The sequence below is a fragment of the Martes martes genome (assembly GCF_963455335.1).
Source record: "Martes martes genome assembly, chromosome: 8".
Taxonomy (NCBI): Eukaryota; Metazoa; Chordata; class Mammalia; order Carnivora; family Mustelidae; genus Martes; species Martes martes.
This window is the reverse complement of record NC_137895.1, coordinates 45,701,652-45,728,523: the sequence shown is the minus strand read 5'-3', so window position 1 is coordinate 45,728,523 and position 26,872 is coordinate 45,701,652. Positions and strand designations below refer to the sequence as shown.

Genomic DNA, 26,872 nt, shown 5'->3' with positions numbered 1-26,872 from the left:
CTTCCTACTATAGCCATATTTCCATTTTGTCTAATTTATATAGTCATCAGAGGGATCCTTTAAAAGAATACCTAAAACAAGTGTTGGTGAAGGTGTGGGGAAAGGAGAACCCTTGTACACTGTTGGTGGGAATGTCAGTCAGAACAGCCTCTGGGAAAAACAGTATGGAGGTTCCTCAAAAAATTAAAAATAGAAATACCATATGTTCTAATAATCCCACCATTGGGTATTTACCCAAAGGAAACAAAAACACTAATTTGAAAAGATATATGCATCCCTGTCTTTATTGCAGCATTATTTACAATAGCAAGATATGAAAGCAATCCAAGTGTCCATCCATAGGTGAATGGATAAGGAATGTGTGTCTGTGTGTATGCGTCTGTGTATGAATATTATGCAGCCATGAAAAAGATGAGATCATGCCATTTGAGACCACATGAATGGACTTAGGGAGTATTATGCTAAGTGAAATAAATTAGACTGAGAAAGACAAATGCCACATGATTCCACTCATAAGTGGAATCTAAAAAAATGAGCAAACAAATAAAAAGCAGAATCAGGGGGATCTGGGTGGCTCAGTGGGTTAAAGCCTCTGCTTTCGGCTCAGGTCATGATCCCAGGGTCCTGGGATCGAGTCCCGCATCAGGCTCTCTGCTCAGCAGGGAGTCTGCTTCCTCCTCTCTCTCTCTCTCAGCCCGCCTCTCTGCCTACTTGTGATCTCTGTCTGTCAAATAAATAAATAAAATCTTTTAAAAAAAAAAAAGCAGAATCAGACCTATCAATACAGAAGAAAAACTGATGGTTGCCAGAGGGAGGTGGTGGATGGAGATGGTTAGCAAAATCAGTGAAGGGAGGTAGGAGATAGTGGCTTCCAGTTACGGGGTGAATAAGTCACAGGAATAAAAAAGCAGAGCATAAGGAATACTGTCAATGATACTGTAATCGTGATGTATGGAAACAGATGGTTGCTACACTTGTGATGAACATAGCATAATGTAGAAACTTGTACATCAGTAAATTGTACCCTGAAACTAATGTTACATTGTGTATCAACTATACTCATATTTTTTAAAAGGATAAAAACATAAATTAGAGCATATCATTTCCCTACATAAACCCTCCAATAGGAGTTTCTCACCACACTTAAAATAAAGCCTCACTGTGGCCTGCAAGTCCTCTGTGAGATGGCCTCAGTTTCTCTAAACCTCTTGCTCTCACTCACTCCTCTCCCATGATCCTTGGCTGCTCCTTGAACAAGTTAAACAAGCTCTGGCCTCTGGGCCTTTGCACTTACTCCTCCCTCTTCTCAGAAATTCTTCCCAGATGTCCACAGGATTTGCTCCATGACTCCATTCTGGTTTCCACTTAAGTATCACCTCCTAAGAAAGATCTTCCCTGACCACCTTTAAAATAAAAATCCCACCCCTTGTAGCCATCCATCCCAAATCCATGTTTTGTTCTTTGTTCATGGTACCTATCACTTGTCTGATGTTACAGACTCATCCATCAATTTTTACTTACTGTTCACTCCACACAGGAACGTAAGCTCCCCAAGGGCCAAGACTTGGTCTTATGCTCTGCTGTTTCCCCAACACCTAGAATAGTGCCTGGCACAGCTATGGCCAATTATTATTCGTTATCATGAGCCTTCTTTAATGTTTTTCTTCATTTGTTTTCATGGGCAGTATGCTGCAGAATAATCACCTGAGACAGGTACCGACGGAAGCTCTGCAGAATTTGCGAAGCCTTCAGTCCCTGTAAGTATTGCTCGAGAATGTTCTCAGGATCAGTGTGGGAAGGGGCACTGAAATGTCCAAGTGACCACTTTAATCAGTGCCTCGGTTGGGGACCATACCTAAATAAGTTGTGAAGGAGACTTTCATTAGAGCAACAATGCTTTGAGCCTCATTGAACAATACGTGTGGGAGGGACGAGTGTTGAAGTTTGGACACTGACTCAGGTCAGACACTCAGGCACGGCACCTGCAGTGACAAGCTGTTAGATATACTGGCATCACAGGACAGAACGTCCAGGATCTCGCCCTGCCTTCCCCTGTAATATTTTCATTCCAGAGTTCAAATCAGAGAGAATGCTTTCTCTTTTTATCTAGAAAAAGGAGTATCACAATCTCGACATCTTGGCATCTTTAGTTTATTCTGTTTATAGATGATCTGAGCTGCCTTGTAGTAAAATGTTTTCTGGGTCCAATAAAGATTTAATTTTTTAAGTTCCATATGGACATCAAGAGTCCTCACATCCGTAAACCGAGATCCAACGGTATGTCTTAAAGCCTTCCTGCATACTTCCCCATCCCCACACAGACATACAAACATACCAACAATCCACAGATAGACTCACACATACCTCGGATTCACACACAGACACACCCACAAACATAACACAGCGACGGTGTTATTGTTCCTTATTCTGAATACACAAGTTTTCTGTCAGGAGTTTCCACTCTCCATTGATTTAGAATCTCTGAATAAATAAAAATCAGTTATTTCTCACAAAAAGAATTTTCTTACCAGCTGGATGTTTTAGAACTTGGGGTATAAGCAATTGTTTATAGGGATTATTTGTCAAGGTTATGCCATGAGCATTTGGCTAGTAAATCTTCCTCTCATCAGAATGTATCAGTGTTTACAATCTATTGCATGATTTGCAATATATGCGTGTGTAATCTCTGCTTTCAGATTACTAACACCTGTCAAGCAAAATACTGGTTTCTGGTCTAGACTGCTGAGGGAGATAAGTGCATAAAAAAGCCAAATAAATATTGCAGACTCTAGCTGAAAAATATTATAAAGAATCCAATAATTGGGGCGCCTGGGTGACTCAGTCAGTTGAGCATCAGACTCTTGATTTCAGCTCGGGTCATGATCTCAAGGTTGTGAGATCGAGCCCCATGTCGGGCTCCACCCTCAGAAGGGAGTCTGCTTAGGATTCTCTCTTTCTCCCTCTGCCCTTTCCCCTCTCCCTCTTTAAAAAAAAAAAAAGAAGAAGAAGAAGAAAAAAGAATCCATCAGTTAATAATTACATATGGTTTGCTTAATGCCTTTTACTGAGGTGATTCAAAAGAAGGAGGAATGTGAGATTGAAGATGATACTTTCCTCCTTTGAACTTTTTTTTTTTTTAATGAAAGCAAATCTGTGCTTGAGACCATTTTAAGCTTTTTAGTCCAGTCAAACAAAGTGACTTCCTAGGTTTTCACGGGCCTATAGATAAACAAGCCCACAAGGGCCCCTTTGTGGCCTGGGACAAGTCTGTTGCATTTTCAAGGGCTCCCTAAAACCATCCGAGTATCACTCCTCCTTTGTTGCACAAGCATTTTCCTGAAGGAAGGGAGCGGTCAGAGGGGCCACACGCTCTCAAGTGGGGCCGTCTGTGTAAGGGCACAGGGTCTAGGGGCGGCATTGAAAAACGAGATAATGGCAGTGGCCAATGGGAACTTTAAACAGCTGTGAGGCAGAAGATACAAGGATAAGAGTGTGTAACCAAAAGCCACTATCAGCTGAAAGAAGATCACAGCAGAACACACACAGAAGTGAACTCTTTGAGAAAGAGAAAACCAGGAATCTTTTGTTCACTCAAACTGGGTGGTGCCTCCCTGATAAAGGTGTTCGTATTTGGTTTCTTACCGTTTCCATATTTACTGTTCACCAGGTGTCTCTTGCATGATGGTTTCTGATTCACAAAAAACAATTGTGTTTGAAACCTTATAAGTATGTGTTCCCTGTGAAAAAGCCAAGGGTTAACTTTCTATTATGATGGTTATCGCATCTAGATAGACGCTCGCCCGCAGTGCTCGCTGAATTTTATCGGGCGGCTGTGTGATGTCTGTCCCGCGGTCCCTTTGCCCGGAGCTCACAGACCCGTGTGAGGTGCTGAGCATTGGCAGTGCGAGCTACCACGCCACATCTACTCGCATTCTTTGTGCTGCTTTGATACAAGAATTAAGATTTGGCAAAAAGTATTATAGACAGAGCCACCAACCACACAGACGCTGTATTGTACCTGACCAGGTTTGCAGGTGGGGGGGGGGGGGCACAGCAAGCCCTTTTAAAGTTTTACTGTTGTCCCAGATCCAGAGTGTGGAATAGCCCCTCTCCTGTTTCCTTTAAGCAGATCTGAAAATGAAAGCGTTAGTTTTGAGAGGAGTGGTCATTACACACATAACATTCCTTATCCGTTCTCCATTCATGGCCCTTCGAGCTGCTTCCGTATTGATGTCAGCAACAAAGAGGATGACAGCTGTCTCCTGCCTTCTGCCCGCACCTGGAAGGCCTCCACTCAGACCCCGGCTCTTCTTGAGCTGCAGTCCATCCCTTAGCCTGTCCCTCAGCTCTTCTGGTCACGGTTCCTCTTCTTTCTTTCTCTGGAAGTTACTCTGTTTCTCTTCACTTGCTCATTTTCCTTGTGTTATACCTTCACGCTCTATGGGGCGCTGGGCTCTCCACCGGAGCTGTGAGCGCTTCAGCCCTGTGTGAGCACCGCCTGGTCATTTCCAAGGGGAGCTCCTCCACCCCAACTGCAAAGAAGAATCACAGGGGGGTGGGGGGCAGGTGGCGACTCCTGAGGCTGCACTCTCCGAGTGTTTTTCTAACTGGTTCAATTATATAACGTGAAGTGCTTTTTAAAGGAGGAATGGGAAGACTGGTGTCCCCACGTTCCTGCAGGTGTTAGGCAGATACTCTTCCTGAACCATTTTCAAACCTGAAATCATAACCTTATGCGTTCCAGGATGAACTCATGATGTCCTTAGACCATGCACTAAAAGTCAGGGGTTGCATTGTTTGTGTTTAATTGAAATAGCTCATATCTGCCTATTAATTCTACCGACAGACTGCGGCCAATAAAGATAGGAGGCCCCATACTGTGTATCCCCCCTCCCCCATTCAAACGCATTGATCACAGCACGGGCACCTCCAAGATCCACAGAGCAGTAGGCCCCATCTCAGTCTTACTTACTCAAAAACTTCATTTTAACAGAATCCTCCAGGGACTGGTGTGGCCGCTGCTTTTGAGAAATGAACATTTTTGTTGTTCTATGACACTAACAAGTGGTCTACAAACCAAAACCCGCTGATAACAACCCAAGTAGATCTTTGGTATGCTTTGCTTCACCATATCAACTAAGCTGCATTGAAGATAGTTTAAGAAACCTGACAGGCTAAAATTGGTAACATTGCTGAGCAAGAAACAAATTGGACTCATGTTTCAAGAGATGTAGTTTTCATTTCTTTTACCTAAACAAAATTATTTGGCTTTGTTCGTAACAAAAACACATAGGTACATTTGTGTTCTTGTAACTCTGTCCTGATGCTTGCAAATTGCTTGCATAAAGAACAAGAGGTCAAGCCCACGTGCCAGAGCTCAGTAGCCCAGAGCTTGCCCCTGTACAGTATGGCCATTTCCCTCGGACATGGTAATGACTGCCCAGACACCAGTTGGCTTTTTTGTAATGTAATCAAATATAACTTAATTTCCTTTCTGTTTTTTTGGAAGGGAATAGGAAATGTAATCAGAATTCACAATGAGTTGTATTTCACCAAGAAACTTTGGGCATAATAGTCATTTGAGGACCAGGTTCAGATTACAGTGATTTGATGGAAACTCAAACCTTAACCCTCCCATGCCCTCACACCTTTGTATTTGTAGTTAAGAAATCGGTCTTGGGGGGAAAAAAAAATCACTGCTTCATTTGTGGATAGTCCTTAATGACATTCATTCATCTCCCTGTCATCAAGTCCAAGATGATCAAAGAGAATGTCGTATTCATGTTTGTCCTGTATTGCATTTAATACATGTTAGTTTTCATTCCACATTTGCACTAGAGAAACTAATTGGGTTGGTACATAGGAAATAAGAGAATTAGACATATCTTTAGTATTGTCTCTATTCTCCAATCGGCTGATGTTCATCTTCAGAGTGTAAGACGTTGTTTTAAAACCGAAGAAGAAAAACTCCTGCCTGGAACAGGATCTGCCCCGGCATCTCGTGACCATGACTGTAACTTCAGGGCTTCCCACTCCATCCCTGAACCCTTTGAAATGTTAATAACTTCCCCCACTCTTTTTGGTGGGCTTTGTTTATAACAATCCTAAAACAGTGTAAGCCAGAGGAGGAGACGAGGAGGAAGAGGGGGCGCTCACCTCGCTGAGCCAAAAGTCAGGCAAGTCTAGAACGAGCCACAGTTTTCTCCCGCTAATACCCAGGAGCCTATTCGGTTTCAGACCCTGGATAAAGAATGGGAAGGAAGTAACAAAAGACAAGGTGGTGTCAGCAGACAAAAAAAGCAGAGTGAGGTAACCAAGAGGCTAAGTTTAAAAGATCAAAGGGGTTTAAAAAAATGGTTTTAGTATTAGTGACATTATTCCTTCCACTAAAATAGTCTCCAGAAAGAGAAATGACAAGCTTACACGATAAAAATGCATGTCCAATAAATAAAAATTTGATTTGGTTTGGTTTTGCACCAAATGCCTGCGTATCAGGTCGGTCTTGGGATGGGGGTGGACTTAGACGTTCTAGAGGCCAGGTGTTTTGCTGTTGCAGTCTTGGGCGTTCACTTCATAGAACCCTGTGCAAACCTGCACCCAGTGAATTGTTATGAAAATTTCATTGTCTCCTTCCCCCCATTAAACAGGAGACGAAAACTATTTTTAAAGATAAAGCCCTTCCCACGCAATATTTATAGCCAGTCGGTCACAGTCCTCAGAATCATATACGAAAAAAATGTGAATACTTAATGCAAGACCCCATGCACAAGGCTTTCTTACATCAGGTTACCCTCTAGCGCCCTGATCAAGTCCCATATAGGACAGTCCTAGCAGATCAGTAAATAAGCGAGAACACAGATGTTATCAACGAGAAGTCAAATACCACTTTTCTGAGTCTTGTGATGAGAAACGAAGGTTCCCTTTGGGAAGCAGATTAAACTCTCTGGAGAAGCTAAAGGGGTAGCACCAATGGGAAGGTGCCTTGTGAAGGGGGCGAAATGTGTCCCCCTCTCCAGAGTAGGTGAAATCTGTGAGGAGTTGAAAAAAGGCACATGAAGGGCACCTGGGTGGCTCAGTGGGTTAAAGCCTCTGCCTTCGGCTTAGGTCATGATTCCGGGGTCCTGGGATCAAGTCCTGCATCAGGCTCTCTGCTCAGCGGGGAGACTGCTTCCTCCTCTCTCTCTCTCTCTCTCTGCCTGCCTCTCTGTCTACTTGTGATCTCTATCAAGTAAATAAATAAAATCTTTAAAAAAAAAAAAAGGGCACGTGAAGAAGCAGTAAAGCATGTCATGTAGCCAGGACAAAATCAGAAACACTCAGGGTATTTAAACCTCTGTGGTTATAAAAGCAACAGCCCCTCCTATTTATGAAACACTTTTACCTGCAACGTTCCCCTCATCCTCATCCTCGAAGCAGTCTCCTGAGGAAGGAGCTGAAGTGATCCCTTCCCTAGTGAGGAGAAGGCAAAAAGCTCAAAGAGGTTCAGTGACTTCCTCAAGGTCATATGGCTTGTAATGGAGTCAGGCGAGAGATGAGTCTGGGATAAGAATTCCGGTCTCGGGGCACCTGGGTGGCTCAGTGGGTTAAAGCCTCTGCCTTCGGCTCAGGTCATGATCCCAGGGTCCTGGGATCGAGCCCCGCATCGGGCTCTCTGCTCAGTGGGAGCCTGCTTCCTCCTCTCTCTCTGCCTGCCTCTCTGCCTACTTGTGATCACTGTCAAATAAATAAATAAATCTTTAAAAAATTAAAAAAAACCAAAGTACTCTGGTCTCTTCAGCTCCAAAATCTGCCCATTTTGGCGTAGTGATGCTATCTTGCTCCCCCTCCAAAGCCACTGCAGAGAATGGGCACACAACAGATACACTGATATGAAGGAAGGGAGCCTGACAGAATCACATCTTCCCTCTAGACCTATGTTGTGAAGCTTTACGAAAAGAAAGAAACTAGTAATGATGCAGGACAGAAGTAAATAAGTTGAAGATGGAAAGAGAGCACTGTTATTAAAGATGGGCCAGTCAGCCTTTTGTAGTGTTTCCCTATGCATTCGGTTGTCTGTTCCCTCATCACCTGTGAGGTAGAATTTGTCTCCACTTTCTTGATAAGGAAACCGTAAGTAAGAAAAGGGTATCTTGTCCCTATTGCAAAGGTGAACGTTGATTAGAAAAAGACAAGAGGGAAGAACATTTCAGACAGAGGGAACTATGCATGCGCTACCTTGTTATGGATGGGGGAGGGAGGCAAGGGGCTAGTACATCAGGGAACAGAAACTAGATCCATATGGCTAAAGCAGGAAGAGTGAGGTGGACGAAATATAAGAATAGTTTAACGAGGCAGTGGGTGGGGGGGTCAGACACCTTGAAAGCCATTTGGGACGTGTCAAGGATTTTGGTCTTCATTGTGAAAGCAATGGGAATCCACTGGAGGAAAGGGCATGATCTGATCTGTGTTATCGGAACAGCCTAGGAGAGAAAGGAGAACTTGGTCAGGATTGGGACAGTGGGAGATGGTGAAAGGGAAATGGATTTGAGAAATCTTTAGATGAAATTAACCAGTATTTGGTAATGAATTGGCGATGGAGAATGAAGGAAGAAGAGGTATCAGGGATGATCGCATTTCTGGTTTATATAACCGTGTACTTAATGAAGCCCATCCCAAAGAAAAGAAACACAGGTAGAGGGCTGCATTTGAGGAAAATAGTGTGGGAAATAATGAGTTTGGTCTTGAACGTGTATGTTTGTGAAGGAATGACTAAGTAGAAATGTCACATGAACAACTTGAAATCCAGATCTGGGTCTCAAAGAAAAGTGAAATTTAGATCAGGTCCTCCTACCATACATTTCCCTTCACCTAACACCTCATTGCAATGATTTGATTGTCTGACTGCACTTGAGAAAACATGCTCCATAAATGTTGGATCAACATATTTAGAAAACATGTTCCATGTCTGCCTGGTTTGCTGTTAGCTCTCCAGCACCAGGAGCAGGACCTGCAGAAAACACACTCAAGAAACATTTATTGAATTTATTGAACTAAAGCCTCAGACCGTAAGTGTTGTTCCAAACATCTGCTCAGGATCAACTCATCTCCTCTGGTTTGTCGCCCACATTCACTGATCTCCCTGGCTCCAAACTCTTTATCTCTGGACCTGGCTTTTTCTCCCTGCCCTTCCTGAGCTGAGAGTTGGACCCCAGTGGTTCCTTCAGGGATTCTGGTGTCTGCAAGATTTAGCTTTCCGTTGTCTTAGCTGAGGACTCTGCTCTAAGAATTCAAGGGTTCAGGGCCTGGGGGTGGCGGAAGGGCTGGTGGGGGCAAGGATGGGTAAAATAGGTGAAAGGGATTAAGAGGGACAAATTTCCAGCTATAAAATAAATAATTGACATGGGGTGCCTGGGTGGCTAAGTGGGTTAAGCCTCTGCCTTCGGCTCAGGTCATGATTCCAGGGTCGGGGAGCCTGCTTCCCCATCTCTGTCTCTGCCTGCCTCTCTGTCTACCTGTGATCTGTCTGTCAAATAAATAAATAAAATCTTTTTAAAAAAATTTTTTAATAAATAAATAAATAAGTGACAGAAGTGAAAAGCACAGTATAGGGAATGTAGTCAGAAATATTGTAATAACGTGGTGTGGTGACTACAACTTTCCGTGGTAAGCATTGAGTAATGTGTAGAACTGTTGAATCACTATGTCATATACCTGAAACTTATATAACATGTCAACTCTACTGCAATAATAATTTAAAAAAAAAAAAAGGAGTAAGTTTTGGGGAAGAACCATAATGGTAAGTGTTGTAGGGTTGATGAGATTCAGACTGGCAGGAAGTAGGAGATGGCCCAGGAGTACCATGGGAGGGAGCTAAAAAGGGACAACTTGACCGGGATAGAGAAATAAGAGAAAACTGTGGCTAGATAAGGTGAATGGTGAGCTTTGAATATCAGATGGGAGGTTTGGGTTTGAAGGGACAGTAATGTAGCAGAACCATGGATTCCTAACAGGGGAATGACATAGAGCACAGTCTGAGGGAGATTAATCTGGCAGCAGTCTACAGGATTAATTGAAGAGATAAGAGATCAAAGGCAAAAGGACCAGCTCAGAGACTGTTGCAGTCATGCAGGTGTTAAGAGATAAGAGACTTAACTAGACAGTGGAAGTGGAGAGTGTGGGAGATAAAGATAAATCGAGAGGACTTGATGAATGATTGGCTGGAAGCCTATGGAAGATTCAAGAAATGACCCCCAGATTTCAAACCCTGATGGTACCTGGGAGACAAATGGTGCCCTTGGCCAAAAAAAAAAAAAAAAAGTCTTTGTTTTCTGTGAGAGAAATGGAACTGAAGAAGTCAATGCTTGTATTACTCATTACTCATCTCCCTGTTACAAATTCACAGCAGCGATGACCTCTGAAAAACTGAGCAACATCATGTAAATTGATTTTAAAATATATTTCTCATTGAAGTCTTGCACTCTCCAAGGATGCTGGAGAGACAGAGATTTGGTTCATGTAATCATTGGTCAAGCCAACTGACTAGGTTCTAGATTACTGTTCTTTGGTGAGCCTATAAACTTCATGTCTCCCCACACTGCAGAGATGAGAAAACTTTTTTACCTTTTCAGAAGTAAGTTTGAAACAATAATTTTTCTTCCTGGTTTACAGTAAGTTTACCAATGAATAAGATGGAGAACAGAGAGGTAGAAGCAGAAATTCTCATGCTGCTTATATGAACTCTTAATGCTTCATGTCTTCCAAAGATAAGGATGGGAAGTTTGATTAAAAGGTAGAATCCCACACTGTGGTTACTCCATAAATATTAAATAACAGTAGTAACAATAAAAATGACTCGTGATTATGAAGAATTCATATTAATCAACATGAATCCAATCTATGAGAGTTCATATAGATAAAAGCCTATCCCAACAGTATTATTATAATGATCTGATAAATTCGATTTCCAGTGATCCTCTGGTTCCCCTGCAATGAAATTTCCATGCAGTAAAATTTCACCATAACAAATGCTTCAGATACCTCATCAAATTGTATTACATAGAAGCTTGGAAGTACGTCGGTTTCATTTCATAGCCAAAGCAGGACAATAATTGAAAATGCTTTCATTTTTTTAAAGCTTTATAAATGAGCTAAATAATTATGCTCTTCTGACTATTCATGATTTGTTCAAAATGGTCTCACAAGATGTACAAATGTATGCACAAGTGAGTTGGCCATTTCTTTAAAACTTATAAAGAAAAAATGCTCATGCAAACATAAAATAGTGATGACAGTGATGAAAATGCTATGCTTCGTAATCCTGTTTATTGAAAGAATCCGCATAAACTGTATCATACCTGCAGCTGCAACATTCTTCACACCTTGACTTTTTTTTCCCTCAAGTCATCTGTGTTAATAATTGACATCAGTACAGTCATCTGAGATATGGAATTGGCCAAGATCTATGGCTTATCTTTTGACTAACGCTTTCTTCCTTGTAGTTAATGGCTTATCAAAGACATTCTCAAACAAAGGTATAAGTCTGTGTGATACATTGGCAAGATATCATATATGAGATATATGTGAAGGGCCTTTTTCTGGAAAAACAATAGCAAGAATGATCTCATAGCTTCTCTAATTCCTGCAATCATGCCACTTATAAATCAAAAATTCCTTTCAAGAGTATGGAAGAGATTGGCAAAATACTCCTTTTAAAAGAGGAAACTTACAAAATTAAGCTTTTATACATGAAGACATTATGGAAAAATCCTTAGAGATAAGAAAGTGAGCTTTCTAAGTTTGCTTTTTGTGTATTTTGTTTCACCATTGCCTGACATAAAAGATTTATTTTTTTATTTTTTTATTTTTTTTTTGCCTGTTACCTTCTCAGTCTTCGTCACATGGGACACACTGATACTGTAGAACTGCGGTCACAGTGAACATGCAGTTTTATTTTGTTTTTAGTTTACAGAATGTCAGGTAACATTCAACCCAGCTCTTGCCTGGTCCCTATCTGCCCAGGATGGAACATGGAGTCACCACCGTAGGTTCCTTGCCTCCCCCTGTGGCCACAGCTGACAAGTTACCACAGTCTGTTGGACCCACTTATTTAGTAATCCTTGTGTCAAGCCTTCCTGTCCATCTCCACGCTTCTTTCAGGCTCTCGTCTTTTCTCACCCTGCTGACTGCAACTGCCCCGGTCACTTACTTTCCCACCAGTCCTCCTATATGTTGCTATCAGAGAGATCTTTCTAGAGCACAGCTTTATCAGGGTACCCAGTCAGGAGGTTGTACAACCCCCCACCCCAGAGAAACAATTGGATGCAGATTTTGAAGATGATTTGAAGGAGAATGGGACATTACTCATAGGTAGATAACCCAGAGATCTGAGCGCAATTATCCAGACTCTAGATCCTTACCTTGGATACTCAAAAGTACTAAAGCCTGTCAGGGTGACCTGAATGGCCCTGACAAGTTCCCAGTGGTGAGGAGAGACATCCCCAGGTCCATGAGGGACAGTCCCATTGGCCAAGCAGTTTGTGCCATAGAATCCCTTTGGTAATTATGGAGTTCTCCAACCTCAAGTCCTCCCTCCAGAGAGGGAATTATGCCAACATATGCCCCAAAGTCATGACAGCACCATTTCTCATCATTGGTAGTCCTCTAGGTAACACTGCCCAGACTCCTACTTGATGAGAATTCTCTTCTTGCACCAAGTGATGTCATAGTTTTCCTCAACCACGTTAGCCTTTGGGCCTTTTTGGACCTTTGTTGGCCTAACCCCCCAAATATGTGGCTGTTTCTTTTCTCTGTGATGGAGGCTTCCCAGGACTCTAATCAAAACATGTAGGGTAGCGACTGAACTTCCATACGAAGGATTTCAGTACGTAGAAAATCAGCAGTCCTGTCAGCCCATATGTCCCCCTCAAAAAATGTCAGTCTCCATTAGAGAGATTTGAAATTGCCAAGCTTTAAGAAACTTCAGGAAAAATGAAAGAAACTTTTGTTGGGGAGGGGGAATGATACCACTTCCTAAATGTGAGGATTTTTCTCAAGTAATAACACCTATCACTTGTAGAGTGCTTTACTATTTACAAAACACTTACATATATGTTTTCTTGTTTAATTCCCAAAGTAATTCTGTGACCTGTTAACGATTCTGCTTTACAGATATGAAAACAGACCCTCGGAGAAATTAATCCGTGTGCCTCCAAATCTCAGAATGTGTCTTGATTTTTCTAATTCAGTGCACTTTCCAGTTACCCTATGCTCATGATGTAAGTGGTTGTAAGACATAGAAAGTAGGGTAAAGTCTGTATCTATCAGTTTGCTATAAATTACAAGTAGCAGAAGGAATATAAGATGGTTGCCATGTCCCCTATAGTAATTACTTTTCAGAACACTTTTCAAGATCATAATTAAGAGGTTTTATTTGTCTAAAATACGAGGGGGCCTCTCCCATTGTTAGTGCTTTATTTTGCTGCCTCTAACAATGCGTAGGCTTTGTGCTACCTCTGTGACATTAAGGTTAGATACTTAAATGCCAAGATTACTGGTAAGAATTGTCTCTGAGAATGTGCTGTCTATCCCATGTCACTGCTTCTCCTTTGCCTTTGTATTACAGACGCACATACCTGCACACGCACATAGTTGTGATGCTGGAGACTGAAAGGGTGACTTCTAGTCAGTCTAATTGCAGATACCTCTTAGTTATTTCTGTTGTGAGGGATGAAAGAAGTCACATTTTTCAGAACCAAAATTGACCAACAACACGGTACTCCTTTTAACCAAGTTTTGACTCAGGCAAAGTTTGAGTTTACCTCTTTTTTTTTTTTTTTTCCTGAATGGTTTCCATGGTCAAAAAAACAAAAATAAAAACTGTTAACCAGCCTCAAGTAATAATAATGTAAAATCATGAAGGTGATTTATAATTGGTTGTATTCATTCCTTTAATTGTAAAGCAAGCTTATAACATAGAGAGCTGTTACTCCCATTTTACAGGTGGGAAGTCTGACGTCTATTGACTTGGCCATAGTCACACAGCTACTATACACTGAGTTTTGGACCTGAGATTTCTCATCCCAGATGTCTGCACTGATTCAGATTCTAAACTCTCTACACACACACACACACACACACACACACCCTTACACCCTTTATGACTTGGCATGGAAAAGAAATGATAACAAAGAAACCCTTAAAAAGTGGAGCCCTATAACCCAGTTATTTTTGTTGTTCCTGATAATATTCTAGACCCGCACTTTTCTGTGTTTTTGGTGTACTCTGTAGTGATGTTTTTCTTACACACCCCTACTTAAACATTACGTTTTCCAAGCATATGAATAGAAAATGCCCAGCTGCCCCAAAGGACCGGATTGACATAATATGAGCTCTTTGTTTACTCACTGAATAGGCACAACTTGTCCCCTGCCAGCTGCTTTGTCCACAGTCTTAACCTTGTTCTGTGGGAACCACCTGTATGAGTGTGGCTGGGTAATTAACTCCATACTCCGGTGTTGCCTTCCGATCTTCTGTTGGGAATAAATCAGATAATGCCTCTGACTGTGAACAATATACCGCTCTCTGAATTAGGTTTGGACTAGTGAGGCAGGTGGGCATGGACTGAAGAATACTGCATTTAAGAAGAAGTACGGTTTATTGGGAGCTTCTTAGATGAAGGAACTATTGAGGCAAAGACACATTTTAGTGCTGCACTCAGGATACCTGAGTGTGGGGTCTGGGAGTATCAGGACAGGAAGTGATAGAACTGGGCTAAATTGCCGTGTCTTACTCATTTCATTTCAGACAGTGAATTGCCCTAAGATTACAGTGTGGATTACATTCTTCTTTCCTGGGGGGAAAAAAGTGATTCCAAAATCATAAATCATAAATTACTTTTTTCATAAATTCATTTATCCTGAGAAATGGGTTTATTAACATTGAAAACTGAGACCAAGGTCACTTCAAGACCCAGCAGTGACATCAGCGGGAACTTAAGTATAGAAGAAGACAAGCCTCTCACTCAGGGCTGAGAGAGCCTTTACTGTAAATCTACCCCAACATGTGTACCCAACTTAAGATGAGTCACCAGGGGCACCTGGGTGGCTCAATTGGTTGAGCCTCTGCCTTCGGTTCAGGTCGTGATCCCAGGGTCCTGGGATGGAGCCCCATATCGGGCTCCCTGCTCAGCAGGAAGCCTGCTTCTCCCTCTCCCACTCCCCCTGCTTGTTTCCTGTCTCCCTGTCTCTCACCCTATCAAATAAATAAAATCTTAAAAAAAAAAAAAAAAGGATGAGTCACCTTCAGGACTCTTAGAAGCCGCTTGTTACTACATAAGCAACTGGCAATAATCAGACAATATGTCACCGAAAACAGGGAAGTTCATATTATTTAAATAAAGTCTTCATTCTTTAATCAGTGCGGTCATTAAGGAGAGTTTACATACATACTTCAATTCCAGTCAGAGGAAAACCATCACCTCTTCACCCCTGATGAAGTATACCTTATTGGAACCTGGGCCAAGCATGCTGTCACCAGAACAAGGGGGAAGAGGCAGTCCTGAGTTTTCCTAAACATTTCCGGTTCTGTTTATTGATGAAACCTTTAGATATTTGGAATCTGTGTTTCTGCTGCCTACAATCATCATTGCCCTACTGGAATTTTTTTTTTTTTAATTTTCTTTATCTTAACCAAAGAACTGTTTTTGTTTTTTTAATATTTTATTTATTTTTCAGAGAGAGAGATCACACAAGCAGGGGGAGGGGCAGAAAGAGAGGGTGAGGCAGGCTCCCCACTGAGCAAGGAGATGGTGTGGACTCGATCCCAGGACCCTGAGATCATGACCTGAGCAGAAGGCAGACACGTAACCAGCTGAGCCACCCAGGCACCCCTGACCTGGAAATTTAGTTGTGAGTGGGCTCTGACACCAAACTCTTAAAATTCATTCCAGGTGACCTTATCTCAGTTATTATCAAAACCTGTTCTGGGGCCTTGAAGGCATCACTTGTCCCCATTCAGTCAATAGAAACAGGAGCCAAGGAACAAGTGAAGTGACGTATTGTGACCAAAAGTGAGGAAGCTGCTTTCCAAAGAGATTAGCTCCCTGCCACAGAGAAGTCTATTTCTAAATTGTTTCAATTTGCTTGGAAAGGGATTATTGCATGACCCTGGTGTACTTCCGGGGTCTGTTTAGTCTTCAGTGCTTCCTAAAACATTTTTCAAAATCCACTCGTGATTTTCTAATCCTTCCTAATACATGGACGCTTAAAATGCAACTCTTCTTTCTTTTTTTAATCCTAGCTTTGAAAACGTAAACAAATGCCCGAGCCTTGAGAACTGATTGGAAAAGTGAGCGAGGGCCATTGGAAGTATAGCTGGGTGCTGGTGGTTCTGTCATTTATGCACGTACAGAAAATTGCAGTTTCCACTAAGAAAATTTTGTTCAAGCATCCCCACTGCAGCTGCTGCTTCTGTTGGACAGGGGCGACATAAATGCATTGCACTCCCTCTGCTGGCTCTGAAATCACAACAGTTCATTACCCACACCTACATTTAGATGTACACCTACATTTAGATGTATTTCCGCACTTTAAAAAAAAAAAAGAAAAAATATATATGTACATATACATACACACACACACATACATATATATATGGAGCAAACACCGGAAACACTGCTGATTTTATTATTCGTTTAAAATGTCAGAAAAAAACAAATTATCTGCCCAATGCAAATGGTTGGATGAGCAAGAAAGCTGGCAGTTTTTAGGCTTTCTATCAGCACTGGACTGAGAAAAGGGGAGGGGCTGCCTCTCCTTTCCCTGAGGCGGATCTCTAACAGCCTTTAAAAATGACTCAGTTCCTTTCAAACACCAAGAAGAACCTTTCCCAGAGCTCAGGGAGCCAGTTGGTAGAATAGTAGATTTTGCAGATTCAGAACAGTCCAGAGAAAGCGTGGGGGAGGGGGCGCCTGGGTGGCTCAGTCGGTTAAGCGTCTGCCTTCGGCTCAGGTCATGATCTCAGGGTCCTGGGTTGGAGCCTCGTGACTGATTCAGACCTCAGTGGGCGATGGGGGCTTTTCAGGGGATGACTGCTTGTCCTTCTCCCTCTGCCCCTCCCCCTGCTTGTGCTCTCTCTCTCCATCCCTCTCTCAAATAAATAAATAAATAAAATCTTTAAAAAAAAAAAAAAGGAAAAGAAAGCAAAAGCATGTATTTGGCTTGGGGTGAGGGGGAAGAGAAAGGGTGTTGGAGAGGAAAACTGAACATCATCACGCTGAGGCTTCAGACCTCCGGGGAGGCCACTTCTGTGCATGGAGGCGTGTTACCCACAAGCCTGGAAGGGAATCATAGCTCCATGGAATTTTAATGGCCAACTGGACCTAAGAAGCCATGGTTCAACTCACAAGTAAGGAAAACCTCCCAGGAGAGCAGAATGTTCCAGATGCCTGGGCATCCTGAGGGCCCTGAGCCCAGTTTCCCGCCTGCTCATCAGTACACTGAGAGTTTTCCTGCAAGGCTGATCTGCTGGGGCTTTGCCCCCTTTACCATCCTTGCTTGTTTGCTTTCCCAGGCGTCTGGATGCCAACCACATCAGTTACGTTCCCCCCAGCTGTTTCAGCGGCCTGCACTCCCTGAGGCACTTGTGGCTGGACGACAACGCCTTGACAGAAATCCCTGTCCAGGCCTTCAGAAGTTTATCGGCGCTGCAGGCCATGACCTTGGCCCTGAACAAAATACACCACATACCAGACTATGCCTTTGGAAACCTCTCCAGCTTGGTAGTTCTGTAAGTTGTATTGATTTTTCTTTCTCTCTCTCTTTTTACACTTGCTACAAGTGCTGGCTCTTCAAGCCTTGAATGGGGACATTTTCAGATTGGAAAACCCCCTGGACTTCTCCCCCAAATGACTCATGAATGTAGAATTCAGCCACGTTCATCAAGCACCTGCTAAGTGTCAAGCACTGAGAGGCACTCAAAGATAAACTATGACCTCTGTCTCAGGGAAGCCCACGTGTATTTTTCAGGCAATTGCCAGAATGTACAAAGTTAGTCCAGTGACTCAAATAAGTAAATTTGGACAAAAGTTAGCCCAGCGAATAAAAATTCCTTATTTCTGGTAATAATTTATAGTTCAGGTCAAATTGAAATATGCCCTTCTTATTACTTAATAAATTTTTTTTAACCCCTGCCGAGGGAGGAGAAGTAAGGACAAACCACTGACCGGGCGGGACCTGTGCATTCGTGTAGCTTTTTTCCCAATGGGTCGAGATTTCATTATTTGAAGCAAACCAAAATGATTCTCAAGTAATAGTTTAAAACATAATCAGTCTCCTTTAAGGCTGTAGCTATGTGCCCCACGTGTATAATATAACGGTCAACCAAGGCGGATAAAGGAAGAGAGCCCCTGCTTGAATGGCTGGAGGGTCGGTTTGCAGAGGAACTCTGAGGAAGGCTTCTTCTGTTCAATGGCTCCCTTTGCTCCAGGCCTGCCCACAGGCCCACCACTGCCTTCAGTTATTACAGTTTTCTTGATTTCCTGTCTCTCTCTCTTGTTACAGTTTACCTTCCTTGAGGGCTGGCCCACATCTTATCCATCTTTTTAGGTTCCATGTGCTACATGTACAAGATCGTCAATAAATGTCACCAAGATCTCCCATGAAACCAACATAGATTTATTAGAATAAACACCTTCGTTGCCGTGCCTGGGTGGCTCCGTCGGTTGGGTGGCCGACTCTTGGTTTCAGCTCAGGTCGTGATCTCAGGGTCGTGGGATCAAGCCCCAGGCCCGGCTCGGCATTCAGTGCTCTGTACGGAGTCTGCTTGAGGTTTTCCCCCTCCCCGCCTCCTTCTCCTTGCCCCTTTTCTCCTCCCCCATCACTCACTCTCACACTCTCTCAAATACAATTAATTAAGTAATTAAGTAATTAAAATCTTTGAAAAAAAACACAAAAAACTCAGTCTAAAGAATAAGAAGTTTGAGGTGATATTGACACATTTCTGTACTGACTCGCAGATACAAAGATGATGCCACTGACCCACCGGAAGCTGGGTGTGTGCATTAATTTTTCCTCCACCTGAGGGAATGGATTGACGGAGATCTCCCTGTTCATCTTCACCCTCTTCTCCTTACGCCCATTTTCCAAAAATCCCTTGGGACTCGGTCCAGTTTTCAGTTATGTGCACAGCTGTTCCCATGGGCCTTGATTTAACTGACTTACCATTCAGCCAAAGATGATAATTCTACACGTTAATACTAGGTCAAGGTAACTAATCTCCTGGGGCAGCCAAAAAAAATCTGATCACTGTTCTCTGTGGCTAAAATTGTGGTTGCCTGTTAACCTGGCAACCGGGAACGGAGCCATCATAAGCCAGCAGCTTTAATAGAAAATATGTGTAGTACACTAGGACCTTCCCCCCCATCCTTCATTTGTCACTGATGGCCAGAATCTCTGCTTAACCCCCTACATCCGAAGGCCATGTTAACAACCTGAATTTACTTTTATCAGTCACGTTGCCTATATTATTATACACTCCCTGATATCTCAAACCCTAAAAGCAAAACCGTCTCTGCCTATTCAATTCTATAGTATAGGACCATCTATGGTAAGAGTGCATGGGTCAGTTAGCCTTGGAAAAAACCAAAAAGTTAAACAAAACATTTCTTATATACAATTAGTGCATTCTTTTCTCTAAGTTTCTTTGGATTTAAGCAATTAGAATGCTGTGCCTAAGTTTCCAGGAGCAGCGTGCCTTCATGACTGTGTCTGTAATGTTCTCCTGCAGGCATCTCCATAACAATAGAATTCACTCCCTGGGAAAGAAATGCTTTGATGGGCTCCACAGCCTAGAGACTTTGTGAGTTGACCTTTTATTTGTTTCCCTTTTTTCAGTGTTTTCATGAGTATTCTGAGGGAATCAAAATAGCCTTAAAGTCAAACTTGCTGTTTGGTTTAGTTAATTGCCTGAGCTTTAAACAGATATTTACAGTGGCTTTATCTTAAACACACACGCACACACACACGCACACACACACACAGCTAATAAAACTGAGATTTTATTTTAATCTAACAAGAGTGGTAAATTAGAATCATTATAAACTAAATGAGATGTCCTCTACTGAGCAGCGACTGTTTGCTTAGGAATGTGTACTCTGTGTCAGGGATCAATTCTAATCCGTCACTCAAGCTCACTATTCATGAGTCTAGTCTGCTGCCCCTCCCCGCCCCCCTCCCCCTGCCCATTGAGAAGATACGGACCAGGCAAATGCTACACTCTCCAATCTGAGATGAACAGGCATCCCATTAGCAAACAACAAAGTGATTCAAAAAACTAAAAAGTAATAATAGTTACCATTTACTGGGTACATGTTTATCTAAATACTGGTTTATCTAAATATTGGTCCATTCAGCGTACGTGGTTTCAGTTCCTCCTACACCCATCCTATGAGAGCAACCATCACCAACCCGCTCTAACCCCTAGTCGGGTTGAAGTTATTTTACCAACATGAGTAGCAAACCTGGGATTTGCTTCTTCTCTAGTTTGACTCTGAAATCCATGTTTACCAGCGTACGCGACTTCCAAAAAAATAGGTCAAAAGCTCAGGTCTGAACTGGTACCTATAATAAAAATCGAGTCCAGCCAGCTGACTGCCTAGAGACTTTCCCAGAGCCATGATGAGAAGAGCTCTCACGTTCTCAGCACCACCACCACCACCATTCCCCCTCTCCCCCACACCACCCCCTGACCAGGCCCCAGCTGTTTCCGGGGAGGAGCCGCTCTTCACTGCCCTGGATGAGTGAGAGGGGTAGACCGAGGGTGAGGTGACAGGCAGCGGGGGTCCTGAGTGTTCTGGAGGAGAGGTGCTGGTTCCTGCTGGGCCCCCCTCGCCCCCATATTTTTAATACTCAAGTACAATAAGCCACACAGGGCCACTGAACCTGCAGGGGTGGCTCTGCCGAAGGAGAGACCGAAGACCACCTCTCCTATGGCCCTGGAGCTCCATTACGCCTTTGCGTCTGGAGCTTAGCATTTGTACTGTTTAGCTTCTGATCAGGTCTGGGCGTGAGGATTCCCGGACCCGCTGTCTGGCTGGTGGCTCAGGTCAGTGAGCGCTCCCAGCTCTCCTTCCTGGGTTACTTAAATCACTCTGTGTTTCCTCATAGAAGGGAGGCATCATACTTAAGAGGAGATGCCAAAGACGAATTTCTCCAGGCAGAACTTTGAAGTCAACTTAATGGCATAGGCAAAGCATTCATATGAGGTGCTTGGAAGAATTAGAACTTCTCTCTTATCTACACAGGGCTGGGCTTGAGATCTTAGTAATGGAAAGCACCTTCCAGTCCTTTCCAACATAAGAGGAACAAAAAACAGTATTGGCTTTGAAGGGTATTTCCGCAAATAGTCTTTCTTTCTTTTTCTCCCACATCTGAGATGAGAACCCAGGATTTCATGTAAATACCATAGAGTCAAACGTTTCAGGGCAAATTCATGTGAGTCTCATTGTCCCCCACCCTTCCCTCGCTTTGCCCAGGGCTGCAGAGGTTCAGTAAATTGGTTACTCCCAACCTGTTCCTTTCCCTCACTAGAAACCCAAGTAATTTATAAGGACCCAGTCCTCTGTTTAATCAAAACAGAGCATCTGGAGAGATTTACAAACAGGAAGAAAATTTATGTCCACAAAAGACACGAGTTTCCTGCCTGCAGTATAGCTTAAGGATGGTCTGTGCCAGACAAGTAGGAATCTTGATTCATGTTTAACTCGGTCAAATTATCTCTCTTAAAATTAAAAAGCAATTCTTCTCCATAGAGGAAGATCTAACCACATCGGATTGCCTGACCAAAAGGTTTTTCTGCGTCCTCTGGGAAATCTGCCATTCCCTGAGACTAGGAGGCAATTACTTTTTCATGCAAAGTTGTAGCTATAAGGTGGAGTTAGTCTGAGTAATGGAATTGAAAAGCCATTTGTGTCATAACAGATAGAGAAATTAATGAGTTGAAATTGTTCGGCCATGCCATCTCTGGGCATGAAGGATAATGTAGAGCTTTGACTCACAGACCGAGGAAAGCATACTCCTGGTCTGAATCATTATTTGTGACCCTGAAGAAATTCTAGACCCGAGGCCCTTCCTGAGGGAACCCTGTACCACACACGCCTCTCCAGAAGCAGGCTGTCATCCTGGAGCTCAGGCTGGGAGAATCGCAGGCACACTACAGGAGTCAGGGATAAAGCAACTCTCCAAGACGCCCTCTCAGGCGAGATTCTGAAGAGCCGTGGGAAACGGCGGAGTGTGAAGGTGACGCCCACACTGCAGCTGACCGCATAGTGAGCCAGGTTCAAGTGAAGAGTTGCATGGTCAAGCCACCAACAACCTAGCCAAGTGTCTCTCCTACTTGGACATTAACACGGCTCTTTTTCCCCTCCCTGTTTTTAAATACCTCAGTGCCATTGAGACTTGACTCTGACATTTCCCATGAGCAGTCTAATGACCACGTTAACGCAGATACTGGTGGAACAATGGTGGTCAGCAAACCTAGAAATCTCTCTCCATGAAAAGAAGGAAGAAGAATTTTGATCAGTGATCCTGGCCCATTGGAATAGGATGTTAACTTTCTCTGTAAATGTAATATATAGGAATTTTTTAATGAAGAACTGAAAATACTATTTACTTCTTTTCAGAGATTTAAATTATAATAATCTTGATGAATTCCCCACTGCCATCAGGACCCTCTCCAACCTTAAAGAACTGTAAGTATTTAGGACAAATTTAATAGAAGAACTCTCTTCTTCATGAAGTCACTTTAAAATATGTTTGACTATTGTACATAGTATGACCAACTGGAAAATTTTAAAAGTTTGTATAAATAATGGCTAAGTACCCTTGAAATATATTTTAATTTATTCCGTCACCAACAGACATTAGATAATCTTTTTAAAATTTAGAATGGATTTCTCTAAAATATGTATATTTGAAAACATTTACATAGTTCTCTAAATCATACTCCTTTCCTAAGCTACATTCCATCCCCCCCAACATCTACACACTTCATACATATATAGAGAATTGTCACAGAATTCCTTTATTTGCTGAGCATTTTGAAGAACAAACTTTCCTAGGTCGTGTAAGTCTAGGACTAGAGAAATAAAATGCATGTGCCTAGTACAGTGCTAGATGTTTTCATGCACATCATTTCATATTCTTTAAATACTTTGTGCATCATATTAATTTTTTAAAACCCACAATTGTACTAAAGTAAAGCTGACTTTCAGCTCTTAGGTTGCATCCATTGTCTTTTATATACTATAATTCAATTAGCTTTTCTTTGTACCTAAAAATATGAATGATGTATGTAAGAAATGTTCCAAGAATCGGAAAGGGAAATAGACATAGAGCCAGGAGAAATGAAACACACAGCTAAAGGAGGTAGACAACAGGGCTTGTTTGGAAGCAAAAGACCTGAGGAGGGTTCTCCCTCAGGAACCCCCACGTGTGGCTTAGCTGGGAAATCCTCACGGTCTATGCTCAGGCAGACCTAAGGCGCCTCATCCAGCCGCCGACCCACATGGGACCCATTCTGCCACTCAGACAACGTTAGCACCCGCAGAGGGGAATCAGTTTGTTATTACAGACTCACTGAGTACCTTCCTTCAGCTCAGGCAATCTTGTCCTCCTAAGGAGATTACGTAAATCTCTCCTTTACAGCAGCTTAAGTCAATTTTCTCTTCTCCTTGCTTCAAATGGGGTCAGGAGGAGTGACCATAATCCTCTCTCCAAAGATGGTTTCCTCTGTGTCAAGTTGTTATACAGTGGTGTTCTATTGGATATTAACAGATGGATTTTCTTTTTATAACATCAGATTGTAAGCTTCCATAAAGCACGACTGTTATTTTTTCAATTTCTTTACTCCTCTTTTCAAGAGGCCAGCTTGTGATTTCTTTTTCTCCTAAAGAGCACGTAAGCTTCAAAACGCGTAGAGGAATTTAATCTTACCCTCTAGCTATCAAAGATGTTGATCACTGCCACAGGAGGGGAGTACTATTATATAATGTTACCCTACAGGTTATTTTCCTTTAAAAATGTTTCCCTCTCTTTCTAGAGGATTTCACAGCAACAATATCAAGTCAATACCTGAGAAAGCATTTGTAGGCAATCCTTCCCTTATTACAATGTAAGTGGCCATAGTTCTTTTTGATTTTTTCCATCCTGAGATATAATATGTATTGGACTTTTAAATATAATAAAATGAATGTCCTATAGATTCCCAAGTTTTGTCTTTGTCAATGTAAGATTCTTTACAGAGAACCATATATGGAGATGTTTTGCCAGCTTTCAGCTGAATGCTGAAATGACATAAAAGATTCTTTTTTTCTAGAACCTACAAGTGTGCATTGCCTCATGCTTCATATCTTCAGAGACCTTGTCTCACTTCACAGTACTCTTGTGACATACTTTTGCCTATCTCTATTTTCTAAGGAATAAAACTGATTTTTTAGAGAATCATTGTCAAAGTCACAGTCACTCAGAACTTGAACCCAGGTATACTAGAAATATAAATTATTTTTTTTAAAGATTTATTTATTTCAGTGAGAGAGAGAGAGAATGCGCATGCAGGGGTGGATGGGCAAAGGAAGAGAGAGAGGGGAACTCAGGCAGACTCCGCACTGAGTGCAGAACCTGAAGCTGAGCTTGATCTCAAGACCCTGCCATCAGGACCTGAGCTGATTCTAAGAGTCAGACGCTGAACCGACTGCGCCACCCAGGTGCCCCTATAAATTATTATAATCAAATAGGAGTCCTTTACAGCAATCGACTCCGTTGATGGTGGGCGTTTGGGGGTTTACCATTTTATGTGAGGTTTCTGTATCTGTTTGTTATCAAGCCCAAGCATTGAGTCACATTTACATAATTACAAGCTCAGTTGTAATTCTAGAAAGATGCTTATATTCTAAAAAGATGTATGTGAGGGTTTATATGCCCTGAAAGTGCACAGTAGAGTTACAACTTGCATATAATTAATGAGTTATATGTCTCACATTTAGCACAAACAGAAAATCAATCCCATGTAGATGCACAGGAAGATGAAAACAGGTGTTAGGATGGTTCTTCAATAAAAGACCTGGCAGACTGGGAGAACAGTACTGGCCTGAGGTCTTGCAGGAGGGGTCTCGAATCTGCAGGAGAGTAAGGACAACTGTTGAACTTGACCCTGGGAGCATTTCTTGGCAGATATTCATCCTGTGCCAACTTGATTAAGAGGCTTTCTGGAACCATGTAGTAGTGTCACAAATGAGCTGGAATCCCAATCAGCCTTGACAACTGGAAAAAAAAAACAAACCATTCATCGTTTCTGAAATAGATTGACAGTATGTTGGCAAACTAAGGGTTTTAAAGTTTATTGCCAATAAACATTAGGCCTCATTAGAGAGTATTTACATACTAAAAGTTGGCAAATTGCTTTGCCTTTGCTTCTTTTTCCTTAGAGCCACAAGACTGGGGTTGGTTTTGTTTTCTTTTTTTTTTTTTAATCACTCTTTTGATATGCTAATACCACTTGAGAAAGGACTAACAGCCCCCAAAATTTATTAGTGCTTCTATCCAGTATTTTATTGCTATTCGCTATTTTCTCCCTGAAACTCTCCTCTTCTTGCTTCTGCCTGTTTCTCTCTCGTCAGTCACTGCCACCCCCTGGCAGATCCCCAGTTCCCAGCTTCTATGAATGCTTCCCCTGTCCCACTGGCCACCCAGCCTCCATTTCTCCCTCTGTGGTCCCCGTCCTCCTCGTAACTGTTTCTCAAGCCCACTGCCACCAGCCTCTGCTAGCCACTGCCTCAGCATTCCTGCCGATGGAAGGCTCATCCCCTGCCTTCGTCATAGGAGGACAGAGGCAGAACATCCAACTCATCAACATCCTGCTGTGGAACATACGGAGATGCAGGGTTGCCTCTCGCCTCATCTCCTGACCAGTTCACAGCTCTCCTCCGTCACCCGATGCCATAACCCAGATTGACTAAGCCGTATTCATAGAACAAAACTTTGTATTGCCTTTGCTCCTACAAGTCCATCTCTTACGATGCTTATTGAAATTCTGTCTCCCAAGGGCCCGTTTCCAATGACATTACATGAAGTTTTTCTTGATCTCACAAGAAAACTTCCTGAGAGCCCTATAACTTTTTATTTGTGAAACTTACATACACAAGCATGGGTATTCCTATCTGCCCAGTGTACATACATATATACATGTATGTGAACACAATTATACATATATATATGTGTGTGTGTGTGTGTGTGTGTGTATATACACACACATACACAGGTATATGACATAGATAAGGGACAGTGTGATATTGTGAAAAAAATTCCATTTTTAAATCATCAGACCTATATTCTAGCTCTAGCTCTTTCTCTTATCAATGTTCTAATCCAAGGGAAGAGGGAAGGAGGGACAGAAGGGGACTTAGGTTTTTATGGGTGACGGATCTAATCTAGGTCCCAGCCAGATGTTACACAAGCATGAGTTCTTTTAATTTGTACATGAAACCTACAACTCAGATTTATTATCCCAGTTTAACAAATTAGAAAAGTAAAGCTCTGGGAGGTACTGAATTTACCAAAGTATCAGAGCCTTACTTTCCTCCCCCCAAAATGAGATAAATGTATCTAAGTATCTGTGCTGTGGATAATTTAAAATTTAAAAGCTGTGGAGCTTTTCAAGTTGTTGAGTGGATCCATTGAGCTGCATATGTGAAAAAGCTTTATCAACTAGAAAGTGTTAGGCTGTTACTTACTTGTTCTATCCCAACTGATTCCAAGCTTCTTTAGGGCGGGGACATTGTATCCATCTTCTTCAAACTCCCAGAATCTTAGATCTTAATGATGGCTTCCTTAATGACTCAGTC

General features: G+C 42.3%; 1 protein-coding gene across 1 annotated transcript in view; it reads left to right on the top strand.

Annotated features, from left to right (window-relative positions):
• Window positions 1-26,872, top strand: part of LGR5 (leucine rich repeat containing G protein-coupled receptor 5) — a 124,825-nt gene that overhangs the window by 80,209 nt on the left and 17,744 nt on the right. The window contains exons 4-8 of the mRNA XM_080811189.1: window positions 1,686-1,757; window positions 17,548-17,763; window positions 19,762-19,833; window positions 22,655-22,723; window positions 24,073-24,144. Of these exons, the coding sequence (XP_080667315.1) occupies window positions 1,686-1,757; window positions 17,548-17,763; window positions 19,762-19,833; window positions 22,655-22,723; window positions 24,073-24,144 (501 nt within the window). The remainder of the gene's footprint in view (window positions 1-1,685; window positions 1,758-17,547; window positions 17,764-19,761; window positions 19,834-22,654; window positions 22,724-24,072; window positions 24,145-26,872) is intronic.